Source organism: Gavia stellata, chromosome 13, assembly GCF_030936135.1.
Source record: "Gavia stellata isolate bGavSte3 chromosome 13, bGavSte3.hap2, whole genome shotgun sequence".
In the NCBI taxonomy this organism is placed as follows: Eukaryota; Metazoa; Chordata; class Aves; order Gaviiformes; family Gaviidae; genus Gavia; species Gavia stellata.
In genome coordinates, this window is record NC_082606.1 from 9,483,940 (window position 1) to 9,510,866 (window position 26,927).

The 26,927-nt window shown below is 36.0% G+C and overlaps 1 protein-coding gene across 1 annotated transcript in view; it reads left to right on the top strand.

The window, feature by feature from the left end:
• ZNF280D (zinc finger protein 280D) overlaps positions 1 to 26,927 on the top strand; it is a 56,142-nt gene that overhangs the window by 16,323 nt on the left and 12,892 nt on the right. The window contains exons 5-16 of the mRNA XM_059823909.1: positions 2,387 to 2,504; positions 9,758 to 9,867; positions 11,618 to 11,847; positions 14,306 to 14,463; positions 14,905 to 15,005; positions 15,102 to 15,248; positions 15,848 to 15,982; positions 17,542 to 17,786; positions 18,995 to 19,135; positions 20,782 to 20,844; positions 21,427 to 21,545; positions 21,667 to 21,703. Coding sequence (XP_059679892.1) covers positions 2,387 to 2,504; positions 9,758 to 9,867; positions 11,618 to 11,847; positions 14,306 to 14,463; positions 14,905 to 15,005; positions 15,102 to 15,248; positions 15,848 to 15,982; positions 17,542 to 17,786; positions 18,995 to 19,135; positions 20,782 to 20,844; positions 21,427 to 21,545; positions 21,667 to 21,703 — 1,604 coding nt within the window. The remainder of the gene's footprint in view (positions 1 to 2,386; positions 2,505 to 9,757; positions 9,868 to 11,617; positions 11,848 to 14,305; positions 14,464 to 14,904; positions 15,006 to 15,101; positions 15,249 to 15,847; positions 15,983 to 17,541; positions 17,787 to 18,994; positions 19,136 to 20,781; positions 20,845 to 21,426; positions 21,546 to 21,666; positions 21,704 to 26,927) is intronic.

Genomic DNA, 26,927 nt, shown 5'->3' on the forward strand with positions numbered 1-26,927 from the left:
TCTTGGAAAACTAAGAGTGGTGGTGGATTTTTTTTTTTCACTTGAGCCCAAGGAACTTAATTTATAAAGGTGTTGGGTTTTGCCTTTCTGCCTGTAAGAGCACCTATACATGTTAGTTTGTTTTTTTTTTTCATTGATGTGGTAGAGCTGTTTTGTTTTTTTTCTTTAAAATGTTTTTGCTTTCTAAAGTGTGGGAAGATACTGGGTTTTTTTTCTGGATATAAAATGTCAGAGCCAAATTACATGGAAAGGATAACTGTAAACAGAAAAGGACATTTTGAAAATTATGAGACTTTGAATTTCTAGAATGTCTGGTTTTATTTTCTTACTGGCCAGATATGTTTAGTATATACTAGGGAGATGTACATACGCCATCAAAATACCCAGGCTATTATTTTGAAAAAAGTTAAAATGTTAGCAGCACTTAAAAACAGACAAACCACAGAGTAGCAAGAGAAGCATATTTTGTGTGCAGATATTGTATTGGCCATGTTTCAAATGTAGGTGGTGTGCATAGTCCTCCACACTAAGAGCCTACCACAGGCTTATCACGTGAGCATTAGTTGTGCTTGATGCGGGGTTTGCAGTCTAAGCTGTGTTGCTTGTAATTTCACTGGCTAGTCTGAAATCATTGTGGCAGCAGCAACACTTGCTCTGTTGTGACTGCAGGTCACATAGCTATTACTTGTAACAAATAGACCAGAGAAATTTAGTTTCCACAGCTACTCTTGAATATTTATGTTTAATTTGGTTAGATTGGATTAGGTCACTCACCAGAAGAAAGAATGGCTCTTCATTATCATTGAGGTCCTGCAGGGTCTTAAGATATGTACAACAAAAAGGCAGGATGAGGAGAAGCATCTTCCTTTCCCAAATCTTTTCTGGTACCTAGGAGCCCTAAAATAGATTATCATACCTGTATGTGTACTTGTGCACTTCTTCAGACTTCTTTGCATCAACTTTAGTCACCATGGTGGTAGTTAAAAATGTGGTAACTTCCACCGGGATGTTTTCAAATAAGTAGCACAATTGTGAGTGGGAAGCATTTTGTGAGATTAATCTTTACAGCAAAAGGTATTTTGACCTTTGTTTCATGTATACAAAGTCTGTGTATGTGTATTAGGTGATTTTTTTGTTGTTGTTGTTACGAAAATGGAGCTACTTCTGTCAAGTTTTTTGTTTCACAGTACAGCTCGATGAAGTGTAACCAAGTGAATTATTTCAGAGTAGAAAGATTAAGTGCCAATATTTTTCTGCTAATAACTTAATGTTGAAATTAAGCCTAACTCTATTATAAGGTTTTTCTTAACTCCTTATTTCTATTGCTGAAAATATTTCACGTTCCAGATTGTTTGTGTTAGGATGAATGGCCTATTAAGAGGTGAGCAGTATTGATGAATCTTAGAAAGTGTGTTTCTTCTACCTTGCCTCCCAATGTTGGATATCTGTAAACAGAACTAAATTTCACGTTTCTTTTCCCTCCAAATTTTACCTATTGAGTGATCAGTGAAGCTGTTTAGTTTTAACAGTTTTCAGTGTTGGAGCCAAGAAATGTGAACTATTTCATTTTTTAGGTTACATGTAGTACAAAAGGGCAAACCTTTTAAACTGAAGGGTAAGAGGATACCTGTACTTGGAGATGCTCAAAACTTAATGTAATAAGGCACTGAGAAACATGAACAAACTTTTAGGTTAGCTGTGCTTTGAAAAGAGGGTTTGATAATATAATTTCCAGAAGTCCTTATGAAATTACTCTACATAAAAGAAAAAACCCTTAGTAATATCATGAATTTGTGTGTCGTTCCCAGTCAGCATGCTATAGACAGACTTTTACTTTCATTAAAGCTTGACCACTTAGAAGTTGATTGATTTAATATCATCTTGTTTTGAGAAGCTTCTGCTTGCTGGAAGTTTGTGCTACTTTTGTGTTATGTTTTCTGATCTTTTAAAATGCAGTTAGCTGTTACACAAGAGTAACAGGCAAATGCCTGAGTTCGGGTTGAAGGAAGAAAGTATTAGAGTTTTTTGAAAAACAATTCAAGTATAATTTGAAACATCATCAGACTTTTGAACAAAAGCAGTTACAGTTAGCAATTCAAATAGGTTTAGTAATACTTCATAAAATGGACTTTCCCAGGTCTTATGGTTGTTTTTACTATTCTGTTACACAGCGATGAATAAATTAACAACCACCGATAAGAGTTGCAAACTTACCAAAATGTCAAAAGAAACTATTTTGGGGAAATTGTCATTATCTTGATTTACAGCTGAGTACTTAGGAGTACTTTTAAGCAACCATATGTTTTTAAAATAAACCCTTTGAAGCCTGCAAGTAAAATAATGTTAAACCTCAAATTTCTTTTCCCTCTTGAAAATATCTTATTAGGATTATATTATGGATTCTCCACCAGCTGCACCAGATAATACATCTGGTATACTGTTTGGTGTGAGACAGAACTCGGGAGTTCCACAGTACCAGACTGGGCCAGCAGTGAATGTAACAGGTGGGTATAACTGTAGTAGTTGATAAGAGAAAGAAACAGCCTAATGTCGTTTAACTGTAGTGCAGATCTTTGGGTTTTGACTTTAAATAGGTTTTCTAGAACATAGTATAGCTACTTTTTTCTTCCCCCGAACATAACACTGTATAATGTTTAATGAAATAAACTTTGGAGCCTTGTGTTGTCAGACTTTACTTTTCAGCATATTAGACTGGCTGTAATATCAAATGATGTCGTCTTATAATGCTCATTTAGATGGAAAAAAATATTGCCAGATCCACTGTAATTTTTTTGACCGATAAAGGCTCATTTTCAGTATATCCATCACTCTCTGACTAGCATGAATAGGAATGGCTGTTAGCAAGAGAGGGGCTGTGAACAGTACCAGAAAAACTTCCTGAATTTGTTGAGTGGATTCCCTGTGATGATGATCTTGGTTTCCTGACTGCTACATATAGGAGTGGAGTAGATGGGATCAGAAGGATCCTGTCCGAAAAGGAGGGGAGGAGAAAGAATACGTAATTTGACAACTAAAATATATATTTATTTTTAACTAGCTAAATTGTGTTTCAGCAGAAACTAATTAACCTATTTTAAAACAAACAAAAAAGCGCCTTTTTGTGTCACGGCAGATGAAGTAGATCTGAGGCATGCATTGTATTCAATCTTAAACATTGGGGCTTCCCTTCTGTTTTGTGAAGGATTGCACTTTTGTAGCAACTGACCAGAATTCTGTCATTCAGTCTATAAGTTACAGATGACAATCACTTCTGATTCTTCTGTGAGGTAACATGTTATGTACAATGAATGGCCTAACTGGTCATACTAACAAGTTACGTAGAACAGAGTGATTGCTACTTTATTCTGCTTGATGTGATGATTTTGCATCTCTAGTTTAGGCACTCACTCCAGATACTTACCAATGAAGGGTTGGTAGTGTATTTCTTTGCACGTGTCCAACTACTCTGTGATCTCATTCTTATCTTACTGGGTTAAATAGCTTTTTGTAAAGTAAGCAAAAAATTTATTACTTGCAAATGGTTCAGTATTCTAGGCCTTGTTCTCCGAAGAACAGGTATTAAAGTTTAATTGTTTGTGGGTTTGGTGGTGGTTGTTTTTTTTAATTTAGGAGACCTGCTTGCATATTTAAAAATTGCTTGTATTAGTCTCTTATCCAGAAAAATGAAATACTTAAAAGCATCAAGGATTGTAATACAAAGTGTCTTAAATATATCATACTTAGTCTATGTTTATTTCTGTAGGATAGCAATAGGATTTAGAAATTAAAAGGTTTATGATTGTGGGCTGAAACACAAGTATCTTTATGACACGGAAGGCAAATTTAAGATACAGTTCACTTCACAACAAGGAAGTGTCGGTGTATTTTGTGGTTTGGCTTGCATGGTGAGGTCACATAACGCGCTTGTGTTCATGTTGTTCATATGTGCTGATGCCTACTTGCCTGTGTTGGTGCTGTATTTACCCTAATTCACATGCAGCACTGTGGGCACAAGACATACTGGAATATGGTATTTAAAAGCAGAATCCTTTTGGGAACTGCCCTGTGATACTCTGCAGAACAGTTTAACTTCTGTACATGGATTGTTAAAGACATTTTTTAGCTCAGTGTAGGATAAATATTTATTTCTGAGGTCTAAGCAGGGAAATTATGAACTGCTGATGGACACTAACCAACTATTTTGTTAGGTTGATAAATAGGTGGTAGTGGAAGTTAAATAGCATTGATAATTCTTATCTGCAGGTTGGATGTGCACTGGGGATGTATGTAAAACTGTAGTTTGCTTTCTGAGAATATTTGGGGATCATTCTCCCACAGACTTTACCCACTTGGAGGAACCAGAAAATGACATAACCCATGGAAGAACTTTTCTGTGGTATTTAGGAGTTGACTGGACTGTACATGTGTGTTCATAGCACTAGATTAACGGGAGATGTTGGTGAGGGACAATGTACTAAAGGCCTGAAATAATTTGTCTTTCATGTCTGTATTCTGTTAACTTGATCTGACTGTTACCACCGTACATTTGATGCTTTTATTCTAGGTTACCATTTCTAATGTCTTTTGCCATCAAGCATAAAATCAGGCCCAGCAAGCACAGATGCACATAACAGTGTTAAGGTTCTTACAGTAGTGTTGTAATGTGTGTTTAGAAAGCTGTCGGCAAGGTGATACTGCATCCAGTATACTTTGCTGCTTCTTGCAATCATTTTAGATATTGTAGACAGTAATACTGTGTGTATGCGTATAGCCAACTGTTTGGTAATAGCTACAAAGTATTTTTTTGAGTAATGAGTAATACTCAGGCAGCAGCCTGAAAACCAAACCAGAATTGTTTGGCTGCTGCTTTTCTCTGCTCTCTTGAGTACCTGGAGTCCCTGGTGGTTTCAGCTGTGTGATCTGATGGGTAGAGGATTGGACAAACTAGTTGGAACATGGGTGATCCAAGGAATTCCTGTGTCCATGAACCAGTTGAGAGAGGCACTTTGATGAAGAGAGGAATAATCTGATTTATACTAGCTAGATATTAAATAATACTTGGACTTGGTTATTTTTCAAAATAGGCTTTAATTTTTTTTAGATGAACAAACAACAGAATTCAAATGCAAACCTATGTATATTCTCCTAGTATCATAATTCTTCTGAAAGAGGGAATTTATTAGATCAGAGTTGTATAAACGGAGTTAAGAATGCTCGCCTTTATAAATGTATAAAATAGCCTTCAGATTTTTTGTTGCCGATGTGTCAAGCTTGTTTTAATTGAAATTACTACCAATTTTGTTAACATGTAACAATAGTCCCTTTTTTTCCAAATCAGGTTTTCTACAGTAAAATAAAATACTTTACTGAAGAGTCTTACTAAATCAGTCAGACCTTCTGTCTTTTCCCTGGCCCTCATTACACGACTACATATAATTAGATATATAGCAGCAGTTCCTGCTTGTAGGTTGATGACTTGACGCTCGAATAGCCTCAGGGATACAGAAGAATGCTAAAGTCATACCAGTTGTATGGAAGCCTTTGCTGATCAAGACGCATATGTCAATGTAACCAGCTCATATACTTATCAGTGCAAGTATAAGTAAATTAAAAAACCCTAGGAAGGAGTGGTATCTGATGAATAACCTGTTTCTTTTGTGAATGTGTTAATGACCTTAGGCAAACAATGCATAGAGTGAGACATTTGAGCTAAATATGTTCATTTATGTCAGAAAGAAGGAAAGGTGTGATACAAAGAAGAATGTTAGGATGATTAAATATGTATACAAGTGAATTATGTTTTCCTGTGTATGAGGCATAGATGCTCAAATATCAGCAATCCCTGCTGGGATTCTTTGCCTGTGTGGATTGAATGGGGAGACTGTCCACACTGTTTGCTAGGTGTAGATAGTTACCACTGAGTAAATGCAACTTGGGGGTGCGAAGGGGTTGGTTTTTTCTTCTCGGAAGAAGTTTGAATACTTTTATGTGACACAAGTTACCTCTGCTTGTTGAGAAGACTTTTAAAGATAGTAATTCAGTTTCTTATTACACCCAAAGAAATTATTGAAGCAGCTAGACCATTGGGAGGGGAATATACAAGAATGACCTTAGTTCAGATCATTGTATCTGGAGCTAAAGTCTGGTCTTTGTCATAGTTTATCGTAGTCTTAAGGCCATTTGCAGTCTGTGATTGTGAGAGATTTACAAGGCCTGTGATGGCACTTCAGACTTCTTGGTATGTAGCTGTGCTCTTTCCGGTCTACTTGAGGACTGATCTCTGTATTGAGATTACATCGTCAAGGGTAATCTTACAGTGACAGACACATGGGTTTCAGGACAAGATGGAGCCAAGTATTGATGGGCATGTTAATCAGGCACCAAACCTCTACATTTGAGTTATTTTTTTCTTTTTTTAGAAGAAAAACAGTAAGTGAATCAACTGTTCCTTCAGAAGAGAGCAAATAGGTGTGCTGTGATTGGTCATTAGAAGTTACAACACTGTTTTCATTCTGTGTATAAACTGAAGTCTCAAACGTTTGTTAAAGGGTTACATAACAAACTAAACCAGCATTGACATAGGACCAGAAAAAAAGGAGAGATGTTTTTCATCAGAAGGGCAGAGGTTGTTCCAAATAGTGGGCATTGCAGAAACCAGCTGCTTAGTTTAACTTTATTACAGTGAACTCACCTTGTCTCAGATTAGTGTGGGTCAAGATGTGAAAAGTAGGCCAAAGAAATTCAGGTGGTCATAGTATGATTCACTGGGTTTCAGGGATGGGGCTGTATCTCTTTGCATTTACCCTTTCCTTCTCCCCTGGCCTTAGAATATTCAGTCTGAGTTGGATATTGTTTTCTTAACTTCTCTATGGCTTATTATTTTAGGGAAATCTTAACTGTGTTATGTAGACTTGTCCGTCCGCTAAAGTATAGGCATCAGTAATGTGTTCGTAATATACGATGGAAAAAAACTGAGGTTCTTTAATTTAAACCACTGTAGGTCTGAGTGAGAGTGTTTTTGTATCTAAGCGTCCTGCTACTTCTGAAGGCAACACTGTAACTCCAAAAAAGGCCAAGCCTAATGAGGTTGGTGCTGGAAGCAATTCAGCTGTTTCACCTACAGTTAAGTCTCCAACAGTAACACCATCACAAAATGTATCTTCAAAAGGTAGGGTAGATCAAATGGTCTAGCTGTCAATCCATGCATCTGTTTCATGGAAAAAGCTAGCACTCTTGTAATGTTTAAGTTGATCAGTATTATTAGTGCTATTAAGGCAATGTAAATAAGTAAACTCTGTTCTTACGCCTTAAAATAAGACAGACCTTTCTGTGCAAGGATTTATATACTTCTACAAATTAATACACCCTAGGTTATTACATAATCAAATTTTAAGCCTTTATTGTTTAGTAGGTATGTTTGAATTCTGTAAAGCAATGATTAGTTAAGTTGTTTAGTGGCTGTGAAGATGATGATTAAAATAAATGCCCCTGACCTCATACTTTTAGTTCAGCTTTTCTATGTCCAAGAACTGAATAGAGAGTTGAAACTTTAAAAAACAACGAACCAGAAAATCAAGATTGAAAGACTCCTGTGACTGCTGAATTTATCAACTAATTCTGATTAGATAAAAGGAAGAAAAAAAAAAAACCCACCAGAATTGTAGGAGTGTTAGGCAAGGCAGCAAGGGCTCAGGTTGTGAAATCTCTATCCTTGGAGATATTTAAAAGTTGGCTGGACACGGCTGTGAGCATCCTGATAAGGTTGGAACTTGCTCTGAGTGGGAGGTTGGACAAAAACACCTCCACAGGTCCAACCTAAATTATTCTGTGATTCTGTACCTCGACTAACTACTGCAAAGTGTGTTTTGCAGTTCCCCGCTTTTTTTTGCAGCAGTGTTTTTGATACAGTTTAAAATAGTAGTAGGCAAGGAGGAGGGGGATGTAAGTTTCAAAGAGAGGATGTTCTTTGAAAGCCTTTTCCCTCCCTGCAAGAAGAGAGGTAGTCTGGCTGTTTCAGCATGTTAATAATTAGGTGCATTTTCCTTCTGAGCCAAAAGGTGCTTTCCAGCTGGTTATAACAGACAAGGATTTGTTCTTGACTTTGAGGTATTTCCAACCACCTATTCTCTCCTATAATGTTAAAATGAGGAGCTACCTACAGTATGATTCTGTTGTTTGGAATAATTTTATATTTGGGTTTTTTGCATGTTTTTTTTGCAGCTGGTTTGCTATCAGACTCTTCCACAGCAACCAGAAGGAAATGACTATAACATGGAATATTGCAGCAAAAAATTTTCCTCCACCCTGCGTAGGGTAAAACAGATATTGTGCTGCAGCCTGTAATACACAAAAGATAGCTGGAGGATCTTACTAAATAGAGTAACAAAGGAGTAGATAATATTCACTGAGAACCTTATTTTTATGAGTTTGTCTCTAAGCCGTCCCATGCTAGCATAGCGATTTCTAATCTGTCACCGAATCCAGCACTGAAGCACTGCAGAACATTAGATCTTGCTGCAGAACCTGTTTTCTTCCAACTCAGCTTGCACTTTGTTGTGATGTGTCAAAATGTTTTACAAACTGTAACAGTGAAGACTTGCAGCACTGTTTTGCGGTACATCTCTTGCATGGCCATCCGCTCATGTGAAGGACTTTCTGTTTCGTTATGATTCTTAGCAATACTGTTATTTTCAAGGAAAAATACTGTTTGATCCATGTCTACCTCATGGACTATGCAAGACTATTCTTGTGAAAAAAATGTATAGTGCAGTTGCATGGTCATCTCTTAACTCATACACTTACTCATTCCCTTGTTATAAGGTGGGGATGTATTTGTGTGTTTATTTTTATTACATTTTTTCATAGCCCTGGCAGGGTACAGTTGACTATACAGTTGAGATGTTACTTAAAACTCTTACTGTGTTTAACCACTTATTCTAAACTACTTACTCAGCATGGAGTCCTCCAGATCTGTGAATGACTTGAGAATACAAGAGAACTTCCTCTGGAAAAGTAGCTCTTGCTCTGGTGTTTTTTGACAGTTTGGAGAAAACGGGAAGCCTGGGTTTATTCATTAAAGTTTAAGCTAATGCAAAGCTTTTTTGTTTTTGCTCAAAAGGTATTAACCATTTTATGTTGATAAGAGAAATACTATTTCCTTTCATTACTGGGAGTAATTATTTAGAGGATTTATTCTCCAGGTTCTCCAAAGACACCTTTGCTCAACAGGAATGATGCATCTGAATAGGCCTAGGTTCCACGAACAGTCCAGAGAGAATTATTCTCATCATTGAGAACCAGATGGTGAATTCCTTTCCAAAACCAGTTGTGTGAACCCTGTTGTGATGATGGTCAGGTCACGGCATAAAACAAGTTTTACATGTTCATTTGAGAATTAAAGTTCTTAAAAAAAAAAAAAATCTGCCCTATCCGGGGTGTGGGGCGGTGGTGGTACACAGAATTAATGCTTTGTCTCTATCATGCTACCTTCACCTCTTCCCATTTTTTCCTTACTTGTTGCTAAGATTTTGTAAAAGTTGTTTATAGGTCTATATGAAACAGAACAAACTCAAAGTCAGTTTGGAAAAAAAGGAAGGGTAGTTAAAAGATGGTTGTAAAACCTCACTTATGGTTACTACAGCTACATCCATTGTAATAGTTTTCATTTGAAATAGCATATTTAGCTAGAATAATAAATAATATAAATCGAGTATTCTGCTTTTGAATTCTGAATCTTAACATATTTTAAATTTTACAGGTACAAATGCTGCAACAAGCACCATTAAAAATGGAGGACCTTTTCCACGAGCTTGTCCGAAGTGCAATATTCATTTCAATCTTATGGATCCTCTAAAAAATCATATGAAGGTAAAATACTTTGGTGCTGGTAAACATTATAACAAACTTATGTGGGTTTCTGTTTGGTTACGAAAGAGTGCCGTGTTTTGATATGAAGATAGTCTGGCTTCTGGCTATAATGAACGAGAGCCCAAAATGCTCTATGTCTTGCAGTCATGGAGAGGAAGAATAGAATAGGGGAGCTCTAAATCTTGCCACTTTTTGCCTTATTTTTACAATGAATTGAGGCATATTTGCTGTCTCTGTATGATTTCTCTCTGCCACAGCTGTGACTTCTTGAACCATTGGCCAGGTTCAGGTCAATTTGATGAAGATAAGTGCCTATGATAATAGGCAGCCAGTTGACCCACATCTGTGTTAAATTGCTACTGAGACAAAGATGATGGTGTAAACTTACCTTCTTATGTTGATATATCATTTGGTAGCTAAAAAAAGTTGTTAAGCCGAGGGGAAAAACTGAATTTGTAGTTCATATTTAACACTGTGAGAAATAGCTTTCAGAAACAAAGTGTCACTTAGTCTGCTTATGAAACTACTTATTGTTTCTGGAAGCATTGTTTCCTGGAAAACATTTATTATTATTTGGCAAAGATTCATGCAATTCTCAGGCATATGTATTCCATTTCAGGGGGTGGAGAAATGGCTTTGCACTCTATATACAGTGTGAATAACCCATGTAAAAAGGATTATGAATTACTGTGTAATAGAAATCTGTGAGGCTCTGAGTTACTGTTAACACAGATCATTCTGATGTACTGGGCTTAAGAATACCCTAAATGGTAGCTACTGTCCTCTTCAGCTTTAAAACACAATTAAGAAACATACGTAACAGTGGAAAAAAAATCAAGGGTTTTATCTTTCTCTAATCATTATTTGTAGAGAATAGCTTTTGCACTGAGTACATCAACTGAATGAAAGGAACCATTGAAGAAGTAGGTTTACTTAGTATTATTTAATTAAATTTTTAGTTGAACCGTATGGGATGAATATACTGAGTTACACTTCTACAGTAGGAAATGAACTCCTTAATAGTAGGCTTATAGAAAGTAGTCCTGCACAATAAGAACCATTATTCAGCAGGAGAAGGATCTTTCCTCTGAAACATGCTGATTTTGTTCACTGTTGGAAACGTCATAGCATATTCTGTATTAAGTACTTCATACTTTTTAAGCATTAAGTTTCATATTATAGCTATTGGGTTAAGCACTCATTATGTACACTTTTACATAAAGAAGCTTGAGCAATGTGTGTTGTGTGACTTAAAATTTCTGTATTTTTTAGTAATGCTGGAAAGAACTTGTGCAGGTTTCAACATATGTCCTCCCCAAAGAAATGAAAGATAAGACTTTCCATTAAGTTTACAGTCAACTTATGCTTGTCAGCAAAATACTTGCAAAAAGCTGCTTTTCTTTTTATTAAATTTAAATGAAGCAGACATTTTTCTAATGAGTAAGACAACACTGGTATTCTGATTTCTAGCTTAAGTTTATTTTAGATGAACCTATGAGAATAATCCCTTTTCAGCTTTTATAATATATAGTGTTTTTTTACCTAAAACACTACCTAAAGATCAGTTACTGTTCAGAATCCATATATGAATATGAATAAAGTGGGTGCGTCAGAGAATTGAGTTTTGCATCTAACTCTACTTAATGGGTGGCTTCAGTTTTTAAAATGCTCTTGTCATCAGTGCAGTTTGTTAAGGGAGACTGATATTTTTTGCCTCTGTCTGTCTCTTCTCCTCCTCCTTTCCATCCAGTATTGTTGTCCAGATATGGTAAATAACTTTTTCCTGGGAATGGCCAAAACAGAATGTTCGAGCACAACAAGCAAGACTGCTGAATCTGAGAAAGGAAAATTGATTATGTTAGTTAACGACTTCTATTACGGCAAACATGAAGGTGACACCCAGCAGGTACAACAGGAGCAGAAGACTCATACGACATTTAAGTGCTTCAGTTGTCTGAAAGTTCTTAAAAATAACATAAGGTATTTGAACTCACTTCCTTAATTATTTGTCAGTCACTTACAGCCCCTAGCTGTTAGTCTCATGCATTAAAAATTTGTCTTCCTGGAATATAATTTTTTTCATATTGAAAACTGATAATATTGGGTGACTGAACAGAAATGTAATTAATTTTGACTGTGCATTTAAGGCCATAACTTAAACTTCTTACAGATTAGAATACAAATTTTAATGGTGTAGAGTTTTAATGAGAGCAGTTGTAGGACTATGGGGTTAGAAAGGGCATCAGGAAGTATTTTACAATTTGCCATCTGGATTGATGGTGTTACCAGTAGATGCAAGTGTTAATTCCCTTTAGGGATGCACAATGACTAATAGTTGGTGCTTTGCTTATGTAACATCTGTTACTTTGATGGAATAATTTTACTTCCAAATGCTGCAAAAAACTTCAGTAAGCTGTTTTAATAGATAGACGAGTTTATGTCGTTGTTGCTTTGGAAGTTAAGGTCGTTGAACTTTTTTACATGCATTCTTCAAGGGAAGCTGAAGTAGCAGAATGTAGAACTGAAAAATGGACTATTCCTTCAAAGGGCACAGTCCGCAAGTTAATATGAACAGGTTTATGCTAACATTAGACCCATATTATTGAACAAAAGTTTCATGTAATTACAAACATTAAATTTGCTATTAATCCTTAAGTATGTGTAAATCCTAAGTAAATCAGTCGGTAATTTATCTTAAGCAGCTTGAAAATGTTGTATGTTCTTAGACTTTAAAATACTTTACTCTCCTGATTTTATAGTTCCTGTTAATTATGGCACTTCCATTGCAATTGATCTTTTTAGGGGCAATAAACAATGCTTGACATGGGCCAAGAGGTTTTTTTCTGTTTTCGTATGCCTAATACTTTTCAAATAAGCCTTTCTTGCAGTATCATGAAAAGTAGGCCACTGAAAGAAATAAGCCTTTCTTGCAGTATCATGAAAAGTAGTCCACAGAAAGAATACTTTAAGATACTGGGTTCATTTTGAAAAATGTTTTTCAGGCACTGTTTTCTACTTGGCATTATATTATAAGCTATTGGTGCTATGGTGCCTGTGTGTTCTACAGCAAGTCATTAAAAATGAGCACTTAATTTTTTTTCTTTGAATTTCTCTACAGTCAACTTTCAGCCATATTAATTTTTGCTCTATCTTTGTAGCTGTATTCCATAGCTCTGTAACTTCAGAATTGTTATTCCAAGGTATATTTTACACCTTTAACCATTTATAGCAGGCAAAATAAATACATAGTACCCCTCTAGTTGTAGTGGAAGTTTTCTGGACCTTAATTCAGAAAGCCACGAAGTGATTCATCAGGGTAATCCCCTGCTTCCTTTAAAAGATATATGGTTGAACATGTCATTGAAATAATGCTCTATTAAGGTAATATGCAGTACTAGTATGAATTCCTTTCTTCTGCATAGCTTTAGCTTTTTTGGCTTTTTTCTTTTCTTTTTAAGTAACTGCATGACATTAAAAGCTTGAACTCAAGAGACTATTCTCTTCGCTCATTTGTTTTTTCCAATTCCAAGGTCACGACTTTGAGAACTACATTCCTTTTGTGAGTGTGACCTACATTTAATAGTTCCTCTGACTGTACTGAAATAAGACACATTCAAAATAGAACGGGTTTTGAAGTTTAACAGTAGTAGGTTGTGCAACTAACCTGCCCTTGTGTTGCTCCACCAGTAACTGTAACCTGCCAACGTTTTCATAGATGACTAGACTTCTCAGCCAGAGTAGGTTCCTACTACAGATAGGTGGACATACTAATGAGGAAAAGGTGGTAACTTGAAGTAGTAACATACCACCAAGTTTCTCATACTGTTTTGATTGTGAGCTGCACAGTGGCATTCTTTGATAACTGTCCTTCATAATTCAACTTTAGTCCTAAATGCTTTATGCAAAGAAAGCTCCTGGAACCCTGCCAGTTTTGAATGGAAGTGGTTTCAGAAAAAGCTATAATGCCCTAATTGCAGATATGGTCTCACTACTCAATAGTTTTCGGCAGAGCTAAAGTTATACTTGCATCAGAATGTGGCTTTGAGACTCTGGTAGTGGTGAAGTGTGAAAAGCTGACATGTTTTGTTGTTGCCTTTGCTAATTTCCTTTTATTTCAAGGCAAGAATTTTGTCTAAGCAAACATGAAAAATGCAATAGATTGCTTAGTCTTAGAACATGTTTTAGATGTGTTGCATGTTCCTTGTAATAGTCAAGATTTCTTTTTAAGCTTTGAAAGGTGGTCTCTAGTGTAGTCAGCTTGCTTAACTTTGTGGCCTTTTTATTATTTTTTTAAGACTTATTCCTTAGATTTTTTTTGAAATTCAGAAGTCCTTACAGAGTAAAGTTTCTAAAGAATCCTGTACGTCTTGCATGTGATATGTCATGTATAGTGAATGTTAAAATGTAGTTTTTAGCACCTGTTTGCTATCATTTAAAGGTTTATGAACCACATGAAACATCACTTGGAGCTTGAGAAGCAGAGCAGTGAAAGTTGGGAAAGCCACACCACCTGCCAGCACTGTTATCGTCAGTTTCCCACCCCATTCCAGCTGCAGTGCCACATTGAAAGTACACACACGCCTTACGAGTCATCTAGTAAGTTGGATTGTATCACATGGCATCTTGTTGTGACCTAAAATGAGTAGATATTTCCTGACTTTTACTTTGCTGGATTGTAACTTCATAGTAAAGCTATTGTACTTTAAGAGCAATAGTCTTGAGATTTAATACAGGAGCTGAGTACTCATTCAATTTGTGTTAAAGCAATGTGTGTAGAAAAAAAAATATTTTAAAAAGCTTTTTGTTTTGATTTGGGTTTTTTAATTGAAAGCTTGACTGCAAGAATTCATGTTGTTAAAGGGCCTTGCACTCCTGACTTCCTGAAATTGCACAGGGAATTTCTTCTGAAGAATAGAATAATCATTAGATTGCTTTACCTTTATAGAATTATACAGTTCACATATACATACATATTATAATATATCTACTTATGACCCTAAATTAATTTTAACTTTTTTTGTTTTTTGCTTTTTCTAGCAATTTGTAAAATCTGTGAATTATCGTTTGAAACAGAGCAAGTTCTTTTGCAACATATGAAGGACAATCATAAGCCAGGTGAAATGCCGTATGTTTGCCAGGTATCTCAGAGTGACTGTTTTGTATTTAGATTATACCACTTCCCTGTCTTTACTGTCAATAAACTTTTAACAAGAAAGTCAAACTTCTTGTTTTAGGTATGCAACTACAGATCCTCAGCTTTTTCAGATGTAGAAACACATTTTAGAACAGTTCATGAAAATACAAAACATTTGCTATGCCCATTTTGCCTCAAAGTAATTAAAATTGGAGCACCGTATATGCATCATTACATGAGGCATCAGGTAAGCAGATATTTTAAATCCCTAATGCTAGAAAAATGCTAAATATGTCTTGAATCTCTCTGGGGAAAAAAAAAAGCATAACTGATTTGTATGGTTGTTACCGGGTAAGAATAGTTAATAAAAGAAGAATTATGACTGTGTCTTTTGAAAAGTCTTTTAAGGGAATTGTTAGAATTTGTCATGTTTTCCTGTGACAGCAGCTCCCTGTTTAAAAAAAAAAAAAAAATACCTGAATGTCCTTGAAAGAATATCTATGCTATTTGGTGTTTTCATTAAGTTGTAGTGATGTGTTCTGCTTTTCTTGAGGTTACTAGCGAACCTTTCACTAGTTCAAGTAGAGAAAAAGATTATGAAGTACTGTGTCTTCTTGTAACTGGTAACCTGATTCTTTCTCTTGGTAATGATATTGCCTTGCATTTTCAAGTATTTAAATATTCTCCCTTTAATTCCTACACAGTATCTTTGTTTTGTACAGTATTAGGAGTTTGTCTGGTTGATGTTTTAGAAGCTGGCTGACTGTTGTTTGAGACAAGCTACGGCTGGAGTTCTGTTTATTATGATGTTCATGCTTACTATAGATTGTCTTCCATTTTTAAAAGAAAAAAGGAATATACCGTTGCACTAAGTGCAGACTGCAATTTTTGACATGCAAAGAAAAAATGGATCACAAGACTCAGCATCACCGAACATTTAGGAAACCCAAACAGTTAGAAGGATTGCCTCCTGGAACAAAGGTAAGTGTTCATACAGGAAAATTAGAGGGGACAAAGGAAAAAAATGTATTGGTAGAGAAAGGGGTGGAATAGGAAGAAGTTCTTTTCTCCTTTCTTTTCCAAAGCAAAATATTATTTTTTAATTTTGCCACTTCTAAAACTAACACTCTAAAAAATATTCCTGTTGCAAAAATTGGCAGGCACAGTTTATGGTTTCTTCTTGGTGATCTGTGGTGTTGCTCTCTATTCCATTCTTCCATATGTGTATATGCCAGTAGTCCAGTCAGTGCTGCTGCTTTCTTGAGCTGTTCGTTTAATTTGTCCCCTCCCATTTATCCTTTCTTGTGCTAGGAGAAAAGGAGATAGTCTTGGATGTTGGTCTTGAGGGGTCTGCATCCTTTCTTGTAAAAGATTTTCAACTTGTGGAAGGGGATGGCAAAAAATCATGTAGAGTGCAAGACCTACTTCTCCATAGGCAGTATGTGCTTAAAACTGAGTTCACCAGGTCTTTTTTAGCTCCAGCATTTGAAGGGGAAGAAAAACCCCAGTTTTCTGCTAAGTGTTTTATGAAGTAAACTTGGGTCCCCTCAGAACACTTAGGCTATCTTTAAATCATTCTTCCATTTCTCAAGAAGGAACCACTTAGACTAGGATTTTCCTGTAGATTTCAGGACTTCATGCTACAGTTTTTTTATTGAAGTGTGAAGATATATGTCTCTTCAGTTGAAAGGAAGAAGAAAATTAACATTTTGATCAGCTCTTCACAGTTCATTGGTTGTAGAATCAGGAGGGGAAAATGACTGAAGTTGATGTTGATTGTGTTGCCTGGCAGAATGTAAAGCACTGGTTCTCTATTTGGTGACAATACCTCAATTTTCTAAAGATTTCAGGGTCTTCATGATCTAATGAAAGCTTGGATTATGTTAAAATTTCGGTGTTAGACCTTGACAGGATGCAGATGATGAGACTGAAGAGCTTGGAACCAGGTTTAGAAGATGAGGTACTTCTAAACTATGAGTATGGGCAAGTCATATAATTAGGAGTCATGCTGCGAGTGAAAACTGGAGAACCAAATTTAAGGGCCAGATGAGAGGTCAGAAACCAGAATTAGTCCTTGGGGGTCGAGAATGAGGAGCAAAAATATCTGAATGGAGTAGACTGGCTAATCATGAGGCCACAAGACACAGGGCTTTAGTTAAATCCAAGCACTGATGGGATTGTTTGATAGCCTTCTTAGTAGGGCTAACTGGCCTGATCTTTCTTGTTTCTTTTCCACAGCTACATTTTTTTTGTTTTAAGAAAGCAGATTGTAGCCAGTTGCAGGTCTGAAAAAAGAGCAGTGTGTTTTGTCATGGCTACTACTTCCACCAAAACAAGAGCTTTTGAAGCATCCAGTAGACTATTGAGGTTAGGTTTACTCTAGTCAACAGTATTTCATATTTTTCAAAGCAGTCTTTACTGAGGAGCGTTTCTTATGCTATGATTTTTGTCCCTAAGTGGCTTAAACTGTGAGACAACTAGAAATGGGAACTTAGAAAGCTTAAATCTAAATAGAAAAATTTTTAATTTCATACTTGTAGGTGACTATTCGAGCATCTGTTGGATCTCTTCAATCAGGATCATCAGCTACATCTTCTGTTAGTACAAGCACTTCCATGTTTCAGTTATCACCTAAAGCTAAAAATACAACCACTAAAAATCATAACAAATCAAATACAAATAAGTCAAAAGCAAAATCAAAACCAACTACATCAAAGAAGCAAAATGCGTGGACCAACAGCAAAAAAAAAAAAGAAGTTACAAATACAGCATTGCATAATCTAAGGTAAAATACTAGCATGAAAAATATCTTTACGTATACTTTGAACATAAATAACTGATCGTTTCATTATATTCCGATAACTTCTAATACTGCAATACAGAAAATTTGACACTTCAGTTTTGCAGAAAAAGCAGGCATGTAAACTTTCCATATACTGGTACTGTGATTATAATTCTGAATCTTCGTTCACCAATTTTTTTGCTGGTAGACTACTTTATGATGGGAGAACAGATGTTCTGGAAACTTTTCTGCTCTAAATTTAGAATTTTTCTCTGCGCAGAGCCATGGACTCTTGAAATACTGACTCGTTAGGATGATTTATGTTTAAAAGTGACCTGTGGAGAGGAATACATCTGCCTGTGTGTTTTTTGCAAGTTTTCTTATGGAGGGAAAAGGATTTTTTCCTCCTTTGACTTTTTTTTTTAAGGGTTTTATTTAAACCCATTATTTAAAAGGTTAAGTTTTGTCTGTCCTAAGAGATACTGTAGTTTGGGGAGCTACCAAAAAAAAAAAAAATCAAGAAAGTAAAAGCAAGCTATTGGGAGAATGCTGCCTTTATATTTACAATTTACTGGGTTTTGCTATCCTTGTATTAATAATTTAATGACGTTTTTATGGACTAGAATATAATTTCATTAGTTAAGATGAGTTAGCAATTTTCTTTGTCGAAGATTGTAGATGTCTCCCTTCCAATAAGGGGCTAACACTCACAGTGTGTAGCTCTCTGAGACATCCAAATACAGCCAGCAAAATTGGGGAGGAGCAGGATTATGTTCTAGCTTTGTAGATTTTTCAGAGCTTGTGGGGAATATCAGGAGTGACAGGAAAACCAAAGGCTTTTTCTGTGCATCGTGGTGGATTAAGCCTTTCTGTGAAATCCTTCTCAAGTACATAGAGACAACAGCAGCAGCTGAAGTTCAAGGTTCTCATTTACTGCAGTATCTTGTTTCCAGGAGTGGCCAATAACAGTTGCTTACATTATCTTCCACTTTTTATTAAGGTCATAATGACAGTATAATTCAAGAAAAAACAAAGTTCTCTTCATGTGTGCTGTCATAATCTATACTAAGTATTTAACTGACACATTTTTAAGTTCCTCATTTTTCCCTAATGTAGGCAAGCTTGCTACTGACTTAAAGCAAAAAGTTTGAAATAGTTATCTTGTCTTAAAGTGTTGATATTAACTATTAACTTTTTCATCTTACTGTTAGGTATCGTTTGGGAGCTCACAAATGCATTGAGTGTTACTCGGAAATAAAAGATTTTGCAAGCCATTTTCCTGCTTATGTCCACTGTAGCTTATGCAGGTACAACACTAGCTGTAGCAAAGCCTATGTGAATCACATGATGAGGTAAGAACTCCTCAGAATTTTTATTGGGTTATCAAATACTTCCTAAATTCATATAAGGTGTGATAAGTGTTTCTACTAGCTGAATTTTGAACTGGGTCATAGGACTGGCAGGGAAATGTGTAAGGTTGGATTTTTACTTTGTAATGAGGGCCCAAACCCCATGTTCTTGTTTTACCTTAAAAATCCAGTGGTTCAGGCAGTGTTCTATCTTTTCTTCAGTTTCTATGGGATCTTCCATAATCATTACAGCCAGACTTAACAAATAATGACTAATTGTTGCATGTTGTCTGGGTTTCAGATTGAATACCTCATCTGATTTTACAAGTGCTGAACGCATACAGCCACAGCTATTGCTAATGAAATCTGTGCTCAGAATACCATGTAAAGGATGTCTCAAATAGCATACTCAAGTGGATACTTTTGCTTATACTACTTCTGGTCATCCGTAAAAATAATGTCTCGTTTTGCAGGAGGTTTGCCCCTAATTGTGAGGCAGTGTAGGGTATTAGTGATGACAGCTGTAAAAAAGCCTGTTAAGAAAACAAATGCATTAGTTTTCAGAGTAATAGAAGTACACTATGCAAGATCACGTAGCAGTGATGGTAAAACAGAATTTTGAAAACCTACTTGTTAATCCTGTGCACTGAACAAGCCAAACGTATTGCAGAAAAATACAGAATGCATTTGTCTTTTTAATGCCTTGGCATTTTTGAATGCTAGAATTCTTCAATTTATGACTCAAGTCTTCAAAGTTTTTGTGTGTATTTTGTATGTTGACCTATTCATATTCATTTCAATGCTCATGTAAGTTCTAGGCTGAAATAGTTTGCATGCTTTTATGCATATAACCTATTGGTTGCATGCTTAAAAAAAGCAACTTTAATGTGCTTAATTCTGATTGTACAAGAGAAAGTTTACTCAAGATGGGGAGAGGGGATTCTAAGGTAAACTGTTCCTGCTCTTGCCCTCATTCTGGGTGTCGTCAAATTCAGCCGTGCAGTAAAATAGCTAGTCTTTTGTCCTTTGTCTCCTTGATGCACTAATACTCCCCCTACTTTGACCCCTTGCAGCACCTATCATCACCTTTTTTGGTGAGTGTAAGGAACAAGGGATGATGAGGAAGAAGGCTGTTAGAGGGAGGGTGTTTCTGCAGTAGCAGCCCCTGTACTCAGCTGCTTGCTTTTTGTTTCATATGGGAGTACAGTGTTGGCACATACTTAACCTTACAGATTGTCTGAAAATGTGTTTTATCTCATTTAAAGCTATCTCTTTAGGAAGCGTGAGTTCAGCAAAGCTTCACTACTTCTGTGGAGTACTGTATAGCTACAGCCATGGTGCTTCAAGAGCTAAACTGCTGATGGAAGCAATGTAACTATGTTCTTGTAGGACTGTGCTGACAAAATTAAGCCTTGCGCCTCCCAAACTCATTATTTACGAGAGAGCCAGTGTTTTAAACTAGAGCTGAGATTCACAAGCTTGTAAGTTTTCAGCAATTTAATGTTTTAGAATAACGCAGGTCAGTAATTGAGCCTTCTGTTTTCATGCCTTGTCATAAGCAAATTGCAGTACCATGTACAGTGTAGGGGATATGGTGAGTAATCTACTCAAGAAAACCAGTCTAAGTGGTAATGTTTTCTTATATTTAGTTTTCACAGCGCTCGTCCAAGTAAAAGATTTTGGATCTATAAGAAGCATTCAGAAGAGTTACGGTAATTCAGCTTTTTTAGTTACGGATCATTATGTTTTTACTTTCTAATAGTGAACTGGTTAGTTAATGAGATTAGAGCCTCTTGAATTTCTAGGCTTCCACAATTTAGAAAGAGCAGGGAAATAAAAACATTAGCACTTCCACTAGCAGTGTTCTGTTCAGTGACAAATACTTGTTATTTGTCCACATTTATTAACTTCTTTCTTAACCTTGAGCAGTTTAAAAAAATATTTCTATTTCTTTATTTTTCAATTATTCATAACGTGCAAAATGGGGGGCGGGGAGGCAAACAAAAACAGCCAACCAACCAAAACTGAGAAACTCATGCTTTACTGATAAATTTCTGTCTAAAGTGATGTTCTTTGTACACCGTCCAGCATGGAGATTCCTTGGTCATTGACTGGGGTTTCCAGGTGCTAGTTGCAGTATAAAAAGTAAGAATATGTTTTTGTGAGTCATCTCATCTAAAATTGCAGGAAACTTTTATTTATTTTTTTGTAGTCTGTCCAGTTGCTGTAAGTTAAGAAAACTGTTTTCACAACCATGTTGTATTTATACTTCATTTTTACTTTCTCTTCTCTAGAGGTGTGACTGTAGTATGTCTTAACTGTGATTTCCTGACTGATGTTTCTGGCTTAGATAGCATGGCCACACATCTGAGTGAAAGCCACACTCATACTTGTCAAGTTATTATAGAGAAAGGTGAGTACATATAGTGTCTTTTTGTATACATTATACATATATAAATATTTACATGTGGGTGTCTCTGTGTATTTCCACATTTTAAAATATTTTTAATTAAATCCTTTATTTTTATTTTCAGTTTCTGTAGATATCCCAACTGCTGAACAAGTATCTGAGTAAGTTTTGTTTTACTGCTCAATGTTTATTTCTATTAGTTTAGTGACAGATGGCCAAAATTTGCACTTTGAACTTGGGTTTTTTTAATTTTGTAGAATTTGAAATGTATGGATGAACATAGACCCTTACTTCACTAGTGCTTTTTGCTCTTAACATGTCCACAACTACAAAAATGGGGAGATAGAATGGTTACCTACTGCAGCCAAAATCAAAACCAGGTTTTTGTTCAGTTTGACCAAAGACATATAAGTAATTCTTGCAGCATTAGAACTTCTCAATCCTGACTTTTAAGTCTAGACATAATGAGACTGTTACTTCAACTTGCTTTTAATACTAGCTTTATTAAAAGAGTGGTTTATGTTCTTTACATAATATTAATATAATTTTTTTAAAAGTTAAGTCTATTAAAGTAGGACAAATTCAGTCTTAATATTTTATAAATATTTACAAATTATTTTCAAAATATATACAACAAAGGTATACTGTTTTGTATTAACTTTTAAATTCTGACTTTACAAAGAAAAATTAATATGATGATTTTGGCTTTCAAGTTTTTTAAGGATTTGAAAAAGAACCTGCAGTATTATGGAGATTGTGTTGCAGGATTTGCTTGGGGTTTTTTTAACCATAGAAGAATCAGACATGCCAAGCCATCCATGGTTATCCTGGAACAGTACCTGAGGCTTTACGATGTAGCTTGTGAGCCTACTTAGGCATTAATTGAAGGTTCAGAGGTGTGTCAGTTGAATCAAACATTTGAGTTCTCTCTAAACCGTTTCAGAACACAGGAACAAATATGTCCGTTAAACTGCAAAGAAAGATATTTGAAAAGACGGAATAAAATAGTTTAACCCTGATTTAACAACAAGGTGTCATTGAGTCTATCTAGCCTATAGCAGGATTCTAAAAGGGATTACATATTCTCATGCATGATGAGAACTCTTCCAACAGAGTGAGAAGTTCCTAGGCCTCTAAACATAAGTCAGCCTCCACTGAGTGTTGGAAATATCCCCAGTAGGTTATTTCATAACTATTAAGTATTTTCTTTCTTCGTTTCCATAAAGTGGCCAGTAAGAGGGGATAATGGAATAATCTGTCAGCTGATCCTAACATGGAAATACTTATCTTTGGCCATGAGTAACAGCAGAGCAACATACATGCTATAAACTTCAAACCTCTACTAGTAACTGTTTAGCATCTGATGCAGTTGAATAAAACTGGTGGTCTAATGGGATGACTAATAGACATTATTAAAAAGAATTGAAGATATTCTGGCAGGAATGAACAGGAGCAGGAAGTTAATTTGGGAAAGCATTCCAAAAAGCCATTTGAAAAATGAAATTTCTGATTTTGGAGCACAGAATATTGAAATTAGACAAAACATTGGAAAGAGTCATCTAGGAGGGTGAGCTATATTCCCTTAATTTATCCAGGGTAGCTTGTGTCCTTTAACAGTTTAGATTTCAGTAAAACTCAAACAATGGAAAAATAAGGTGTTGAGCTGTGATACCACCTTAGCTTTTCTGCTTGGAGCTGGCATTAGGTGTTGGGAATTAATACTTGCTGATGTATATGTAAGGAAAGGTTATAGATGTATTGAACAGTGGGGAAGGAGGTACAGTTGTGGCAGACTGTCAGTACTGCACAAGGATCTTGCTGTCTTGAATATATTACAGAGATGTCATGAAAATATTTAAGAATGTTGGATATACAAAGTATGTATTACTCAGAAGCAGATGGGTGAGCATGAAAAGATTTGGAGTCAAGGATATGTGCAGGTTTGTTACTGCAGGCTGCTAGATTAGGTCAGATGCAGATAGCCATTATTTTTGAGAGTTCTGATGTTGCCATAAGATTAGTTACTGGTACTACATGAGGTGATACAATCTGTGATGGTGCTTTTTGAAACTGTCATGCTCAACAGACTTCATTAATTTCAGTAAATCTTGTCCTGTTCCGTATGCGAATTCTCTGATACTTTGGACAAGAATATATCATTGCTAAACCTAAGAGCATGAATCTACCTGTGTAGCAGATTTTTAACTCATTATTTGCAGTACAGAGTACACACAAAAACGTTCATCTTTTTGCGGGATGGTTCTTCATGGTACTCTGGTTTGCTTTGGAAGAAGAGGAACATGCAGACCATATTCATAACTTTTGCTGTGTAGTTTCTCAACGATCTAAGAATTTTTCTTCCCATTCTTTGACGTATAATTCAATGAGGTATGACTTGTTTATGGGGCTGTTCAGAATCACTTCATCGTCGGAAACAATGTCTCACAGTTACAATCTCGAACACTTTTGGATCTTCTCTTGCATCTATCAGATGGTATCTTTTGGTATCTTTTATTATATATCAGACTGTCTGTATGTGTTGTAAACCTCATCTTTATTGCTAATGACCAGACATGTTCTATGAGCTCTGTGTAGTGTTGATGAGACTGTCTTTGGATCAGAATGCTGCCATGAGTAATATAGATAATCTAGCTGGAGATGTTCCAGCAAGAATTGCTTTTTAAACTGTTACTCTACGTAAAGTTGCCTTGTTTGTTTAGTGATCCACCTTGTGCTGAGGGAATAAGGCTTAATAACTATGCCAGTACTCTTCTAATGCTCAACTCTCTGCTTTGCGCAACAATTAACATATTTTTAAATGAACTGACAGCAGACATTTTTGTTGCAGGGGAGTTCAAAGTGAGCAGGTATCCTATACTGCCTTGGCTCACTGATACATCATTGTGGACCAGAAAATTGAACCCAGTCCAGCTTGGGATTATTTTGGTATGTAAGCAAACAAGGATCTGACCAGACCTTTTCCTTTTTCTTCATACATTGAAGCTGTGGTATTCTCTTCTTGCATCTTTTAGGCAGCAGGTCTGGTCTTCTCTCTCAATATTATAGTCTGGCACAGGCCCTTCTGTGATAATGTTCTCTGCTTTGCAGCATTGACTTGCAGCTTTTTGGGGGCAATACTCCTTTGAAGAGATGCTTACCAGGAGTTTCACTTATGTGATGCAATGTTTCTTTGCTGCTCATTTGCAGTGTTTCTTTGCTGCCCAAGTCTATCGATATCATCCCAAGCTAGAGTAGTGTATAAATGATGACATATATGTGTTGACATCAAAGCCCATTTTGTTCTGAACTTGATCCTAGCTTCTGAAACTAAAGGGCTTTGTCATTCTCTTTGGGTGTTCACTAAAATATGCAAGTCCTGATCTATTTAATATTCCAGTAAGTTGCATTTTTGTCTGCCGATGACTTTACAGTATATAGTGGCAAAATATGCTTTGAATTACTTCTGTTGCATGTAACTGCATAAACTGAATCTTGGCCAAAGAAATTTATTAGCTGCTTTGCTCTGGTAGCTAAGCTTCTTTTTGCTCCTAAATGCTGTAGGAGGAAAGCATGTGATGGAAGCAGATACATTTATTGACCCTTTATTCCAAGAGTGGAGAAGCCACAGTTCATTCACACCTTGTTCCTTTGGTATCATCTCTCATCTTCAAGGATGCTCTACTCAAGCTGCTGAGACATCTGCTGCTTTTGATTTCACTGCTTCTGATTTCATCTTTAGTTCTAGATTATCTATGGCAAGTTTATCCATCAACAGGTTGTCTGGATATATGATGAGCTTTCCTTTTGTCATGATGATCATCTAGCGTTCCTCCAAACTCAACCTCCTGCTTACAGTGGATATGTGTCTTGATTGAATCTCTAATATACTAGCTTCCAAGCAACCTAATAGATAGAGCTAATCTTACTCTGAGATCAGTCACTGTTATAACCTCCTAGTTATAAGAGAGTATTTCTGATGAATGCAAGCTGTTCTTGATTTGCAGCACTTTCTTTTTCTGCATAATCAGATTCTCTGAGATTAATCCATTTTTGACAGTTTTTTTGTCCTCTTCACTTTTAGTATTCAAACAGTAACAGTTTTGGTGTTAGGAAGCTTCTGCAACCACTGTTGTATTGCTGATAATAGCAAGGATCCTGTCATCCATTGTCTTACACATATTTTGTGATTGAGCATCTGCACGCTTACTCAGTACTCTAAAGTCTTGTTCTTTTTGCTACTTTTTTTTCTTCTTACAGAAGCTATGTTCCATCTTGAATGCTGCTGTTCAACTTCAAGCATCAGTTACCTACAACAGGTTTTTCTTGCAGGACTTATTTGTGTTTTGACACAGCAGCATTCAAAAAAGCATAGTGGGTTTGTGTTTTCATTGTGAACATGCTGTTGCATTTCAGAGGAAGTTGAATCTGTGATATTTCACTTTCATTCAGGTTTCCAGCAACAACAAAACTGGAATATGATTGCAGATTTTCATGGCTTTCAGAAATGTTCTCTAAGAATTTCCCAGAAATTACACTAGATTGACACTTCGATTTGAAGTTATGTGGATTATACCTCTTGAATACTCATTTGGGATGTTATCATTTGGTTCTTTTACAGCTTTGCTACAGAAATTTTTTAAGCTTCAGACTTGCGGTTAAAACACTTGTAAGCTACATTCAGATTTGCCAGCTTTGTAGTTCATGTAGAAACAATTGGCATCATGGCATCCTGTTTCCATTTGTGTGAGGATCTCAGAAAAGTTACTCATGTGGGAAACTCATAACATAAATACAGTACTAAACCACGGAAGTAAACCCGGCTGACTCTATTAAATATCCCTGATGGTCTCAACAACTGCTAGGATACATGAATAATGCAACATATTGGACCACATCTGCAAGGACAGAGCATGAATATGTATGGTATAACCAGTTCAGCTTATGGTCAAAGAATTAAGATTTCATTTGTATGTACCTTAACCTGTCTCTTTTTTGTTATCTTTAGGACATTGAGTGTCACTGCATTATGGGCTTTTAAAAGACACGTAGTTGCAGGGCAACCTTGTTTGATTAGCAAATTCTATTTTGAAAGTCTTTCTGACAAGAAAGTAAATGTTTGTTTCTGTTATTCTGTTAAACTGCAGCTTTGTGCCTAATAACACTTCACTACTCATCATAATAATAGTTACTACGTAGCTATCTTCATTGCTAACACCATTTTACAGATGAGAAAGTGGAGACAGTGTCAAGTAACTTGAATGTCACCATCTTTCCTTTCCCATTCAGTCATTAACAGTGTAAAACAGCATAGCGTAGTAGCAGTTTTTTCTTCTCTCTAACTATGCATTCATACGTACCTTCCCAGTAAATGCTCATACAATCAGA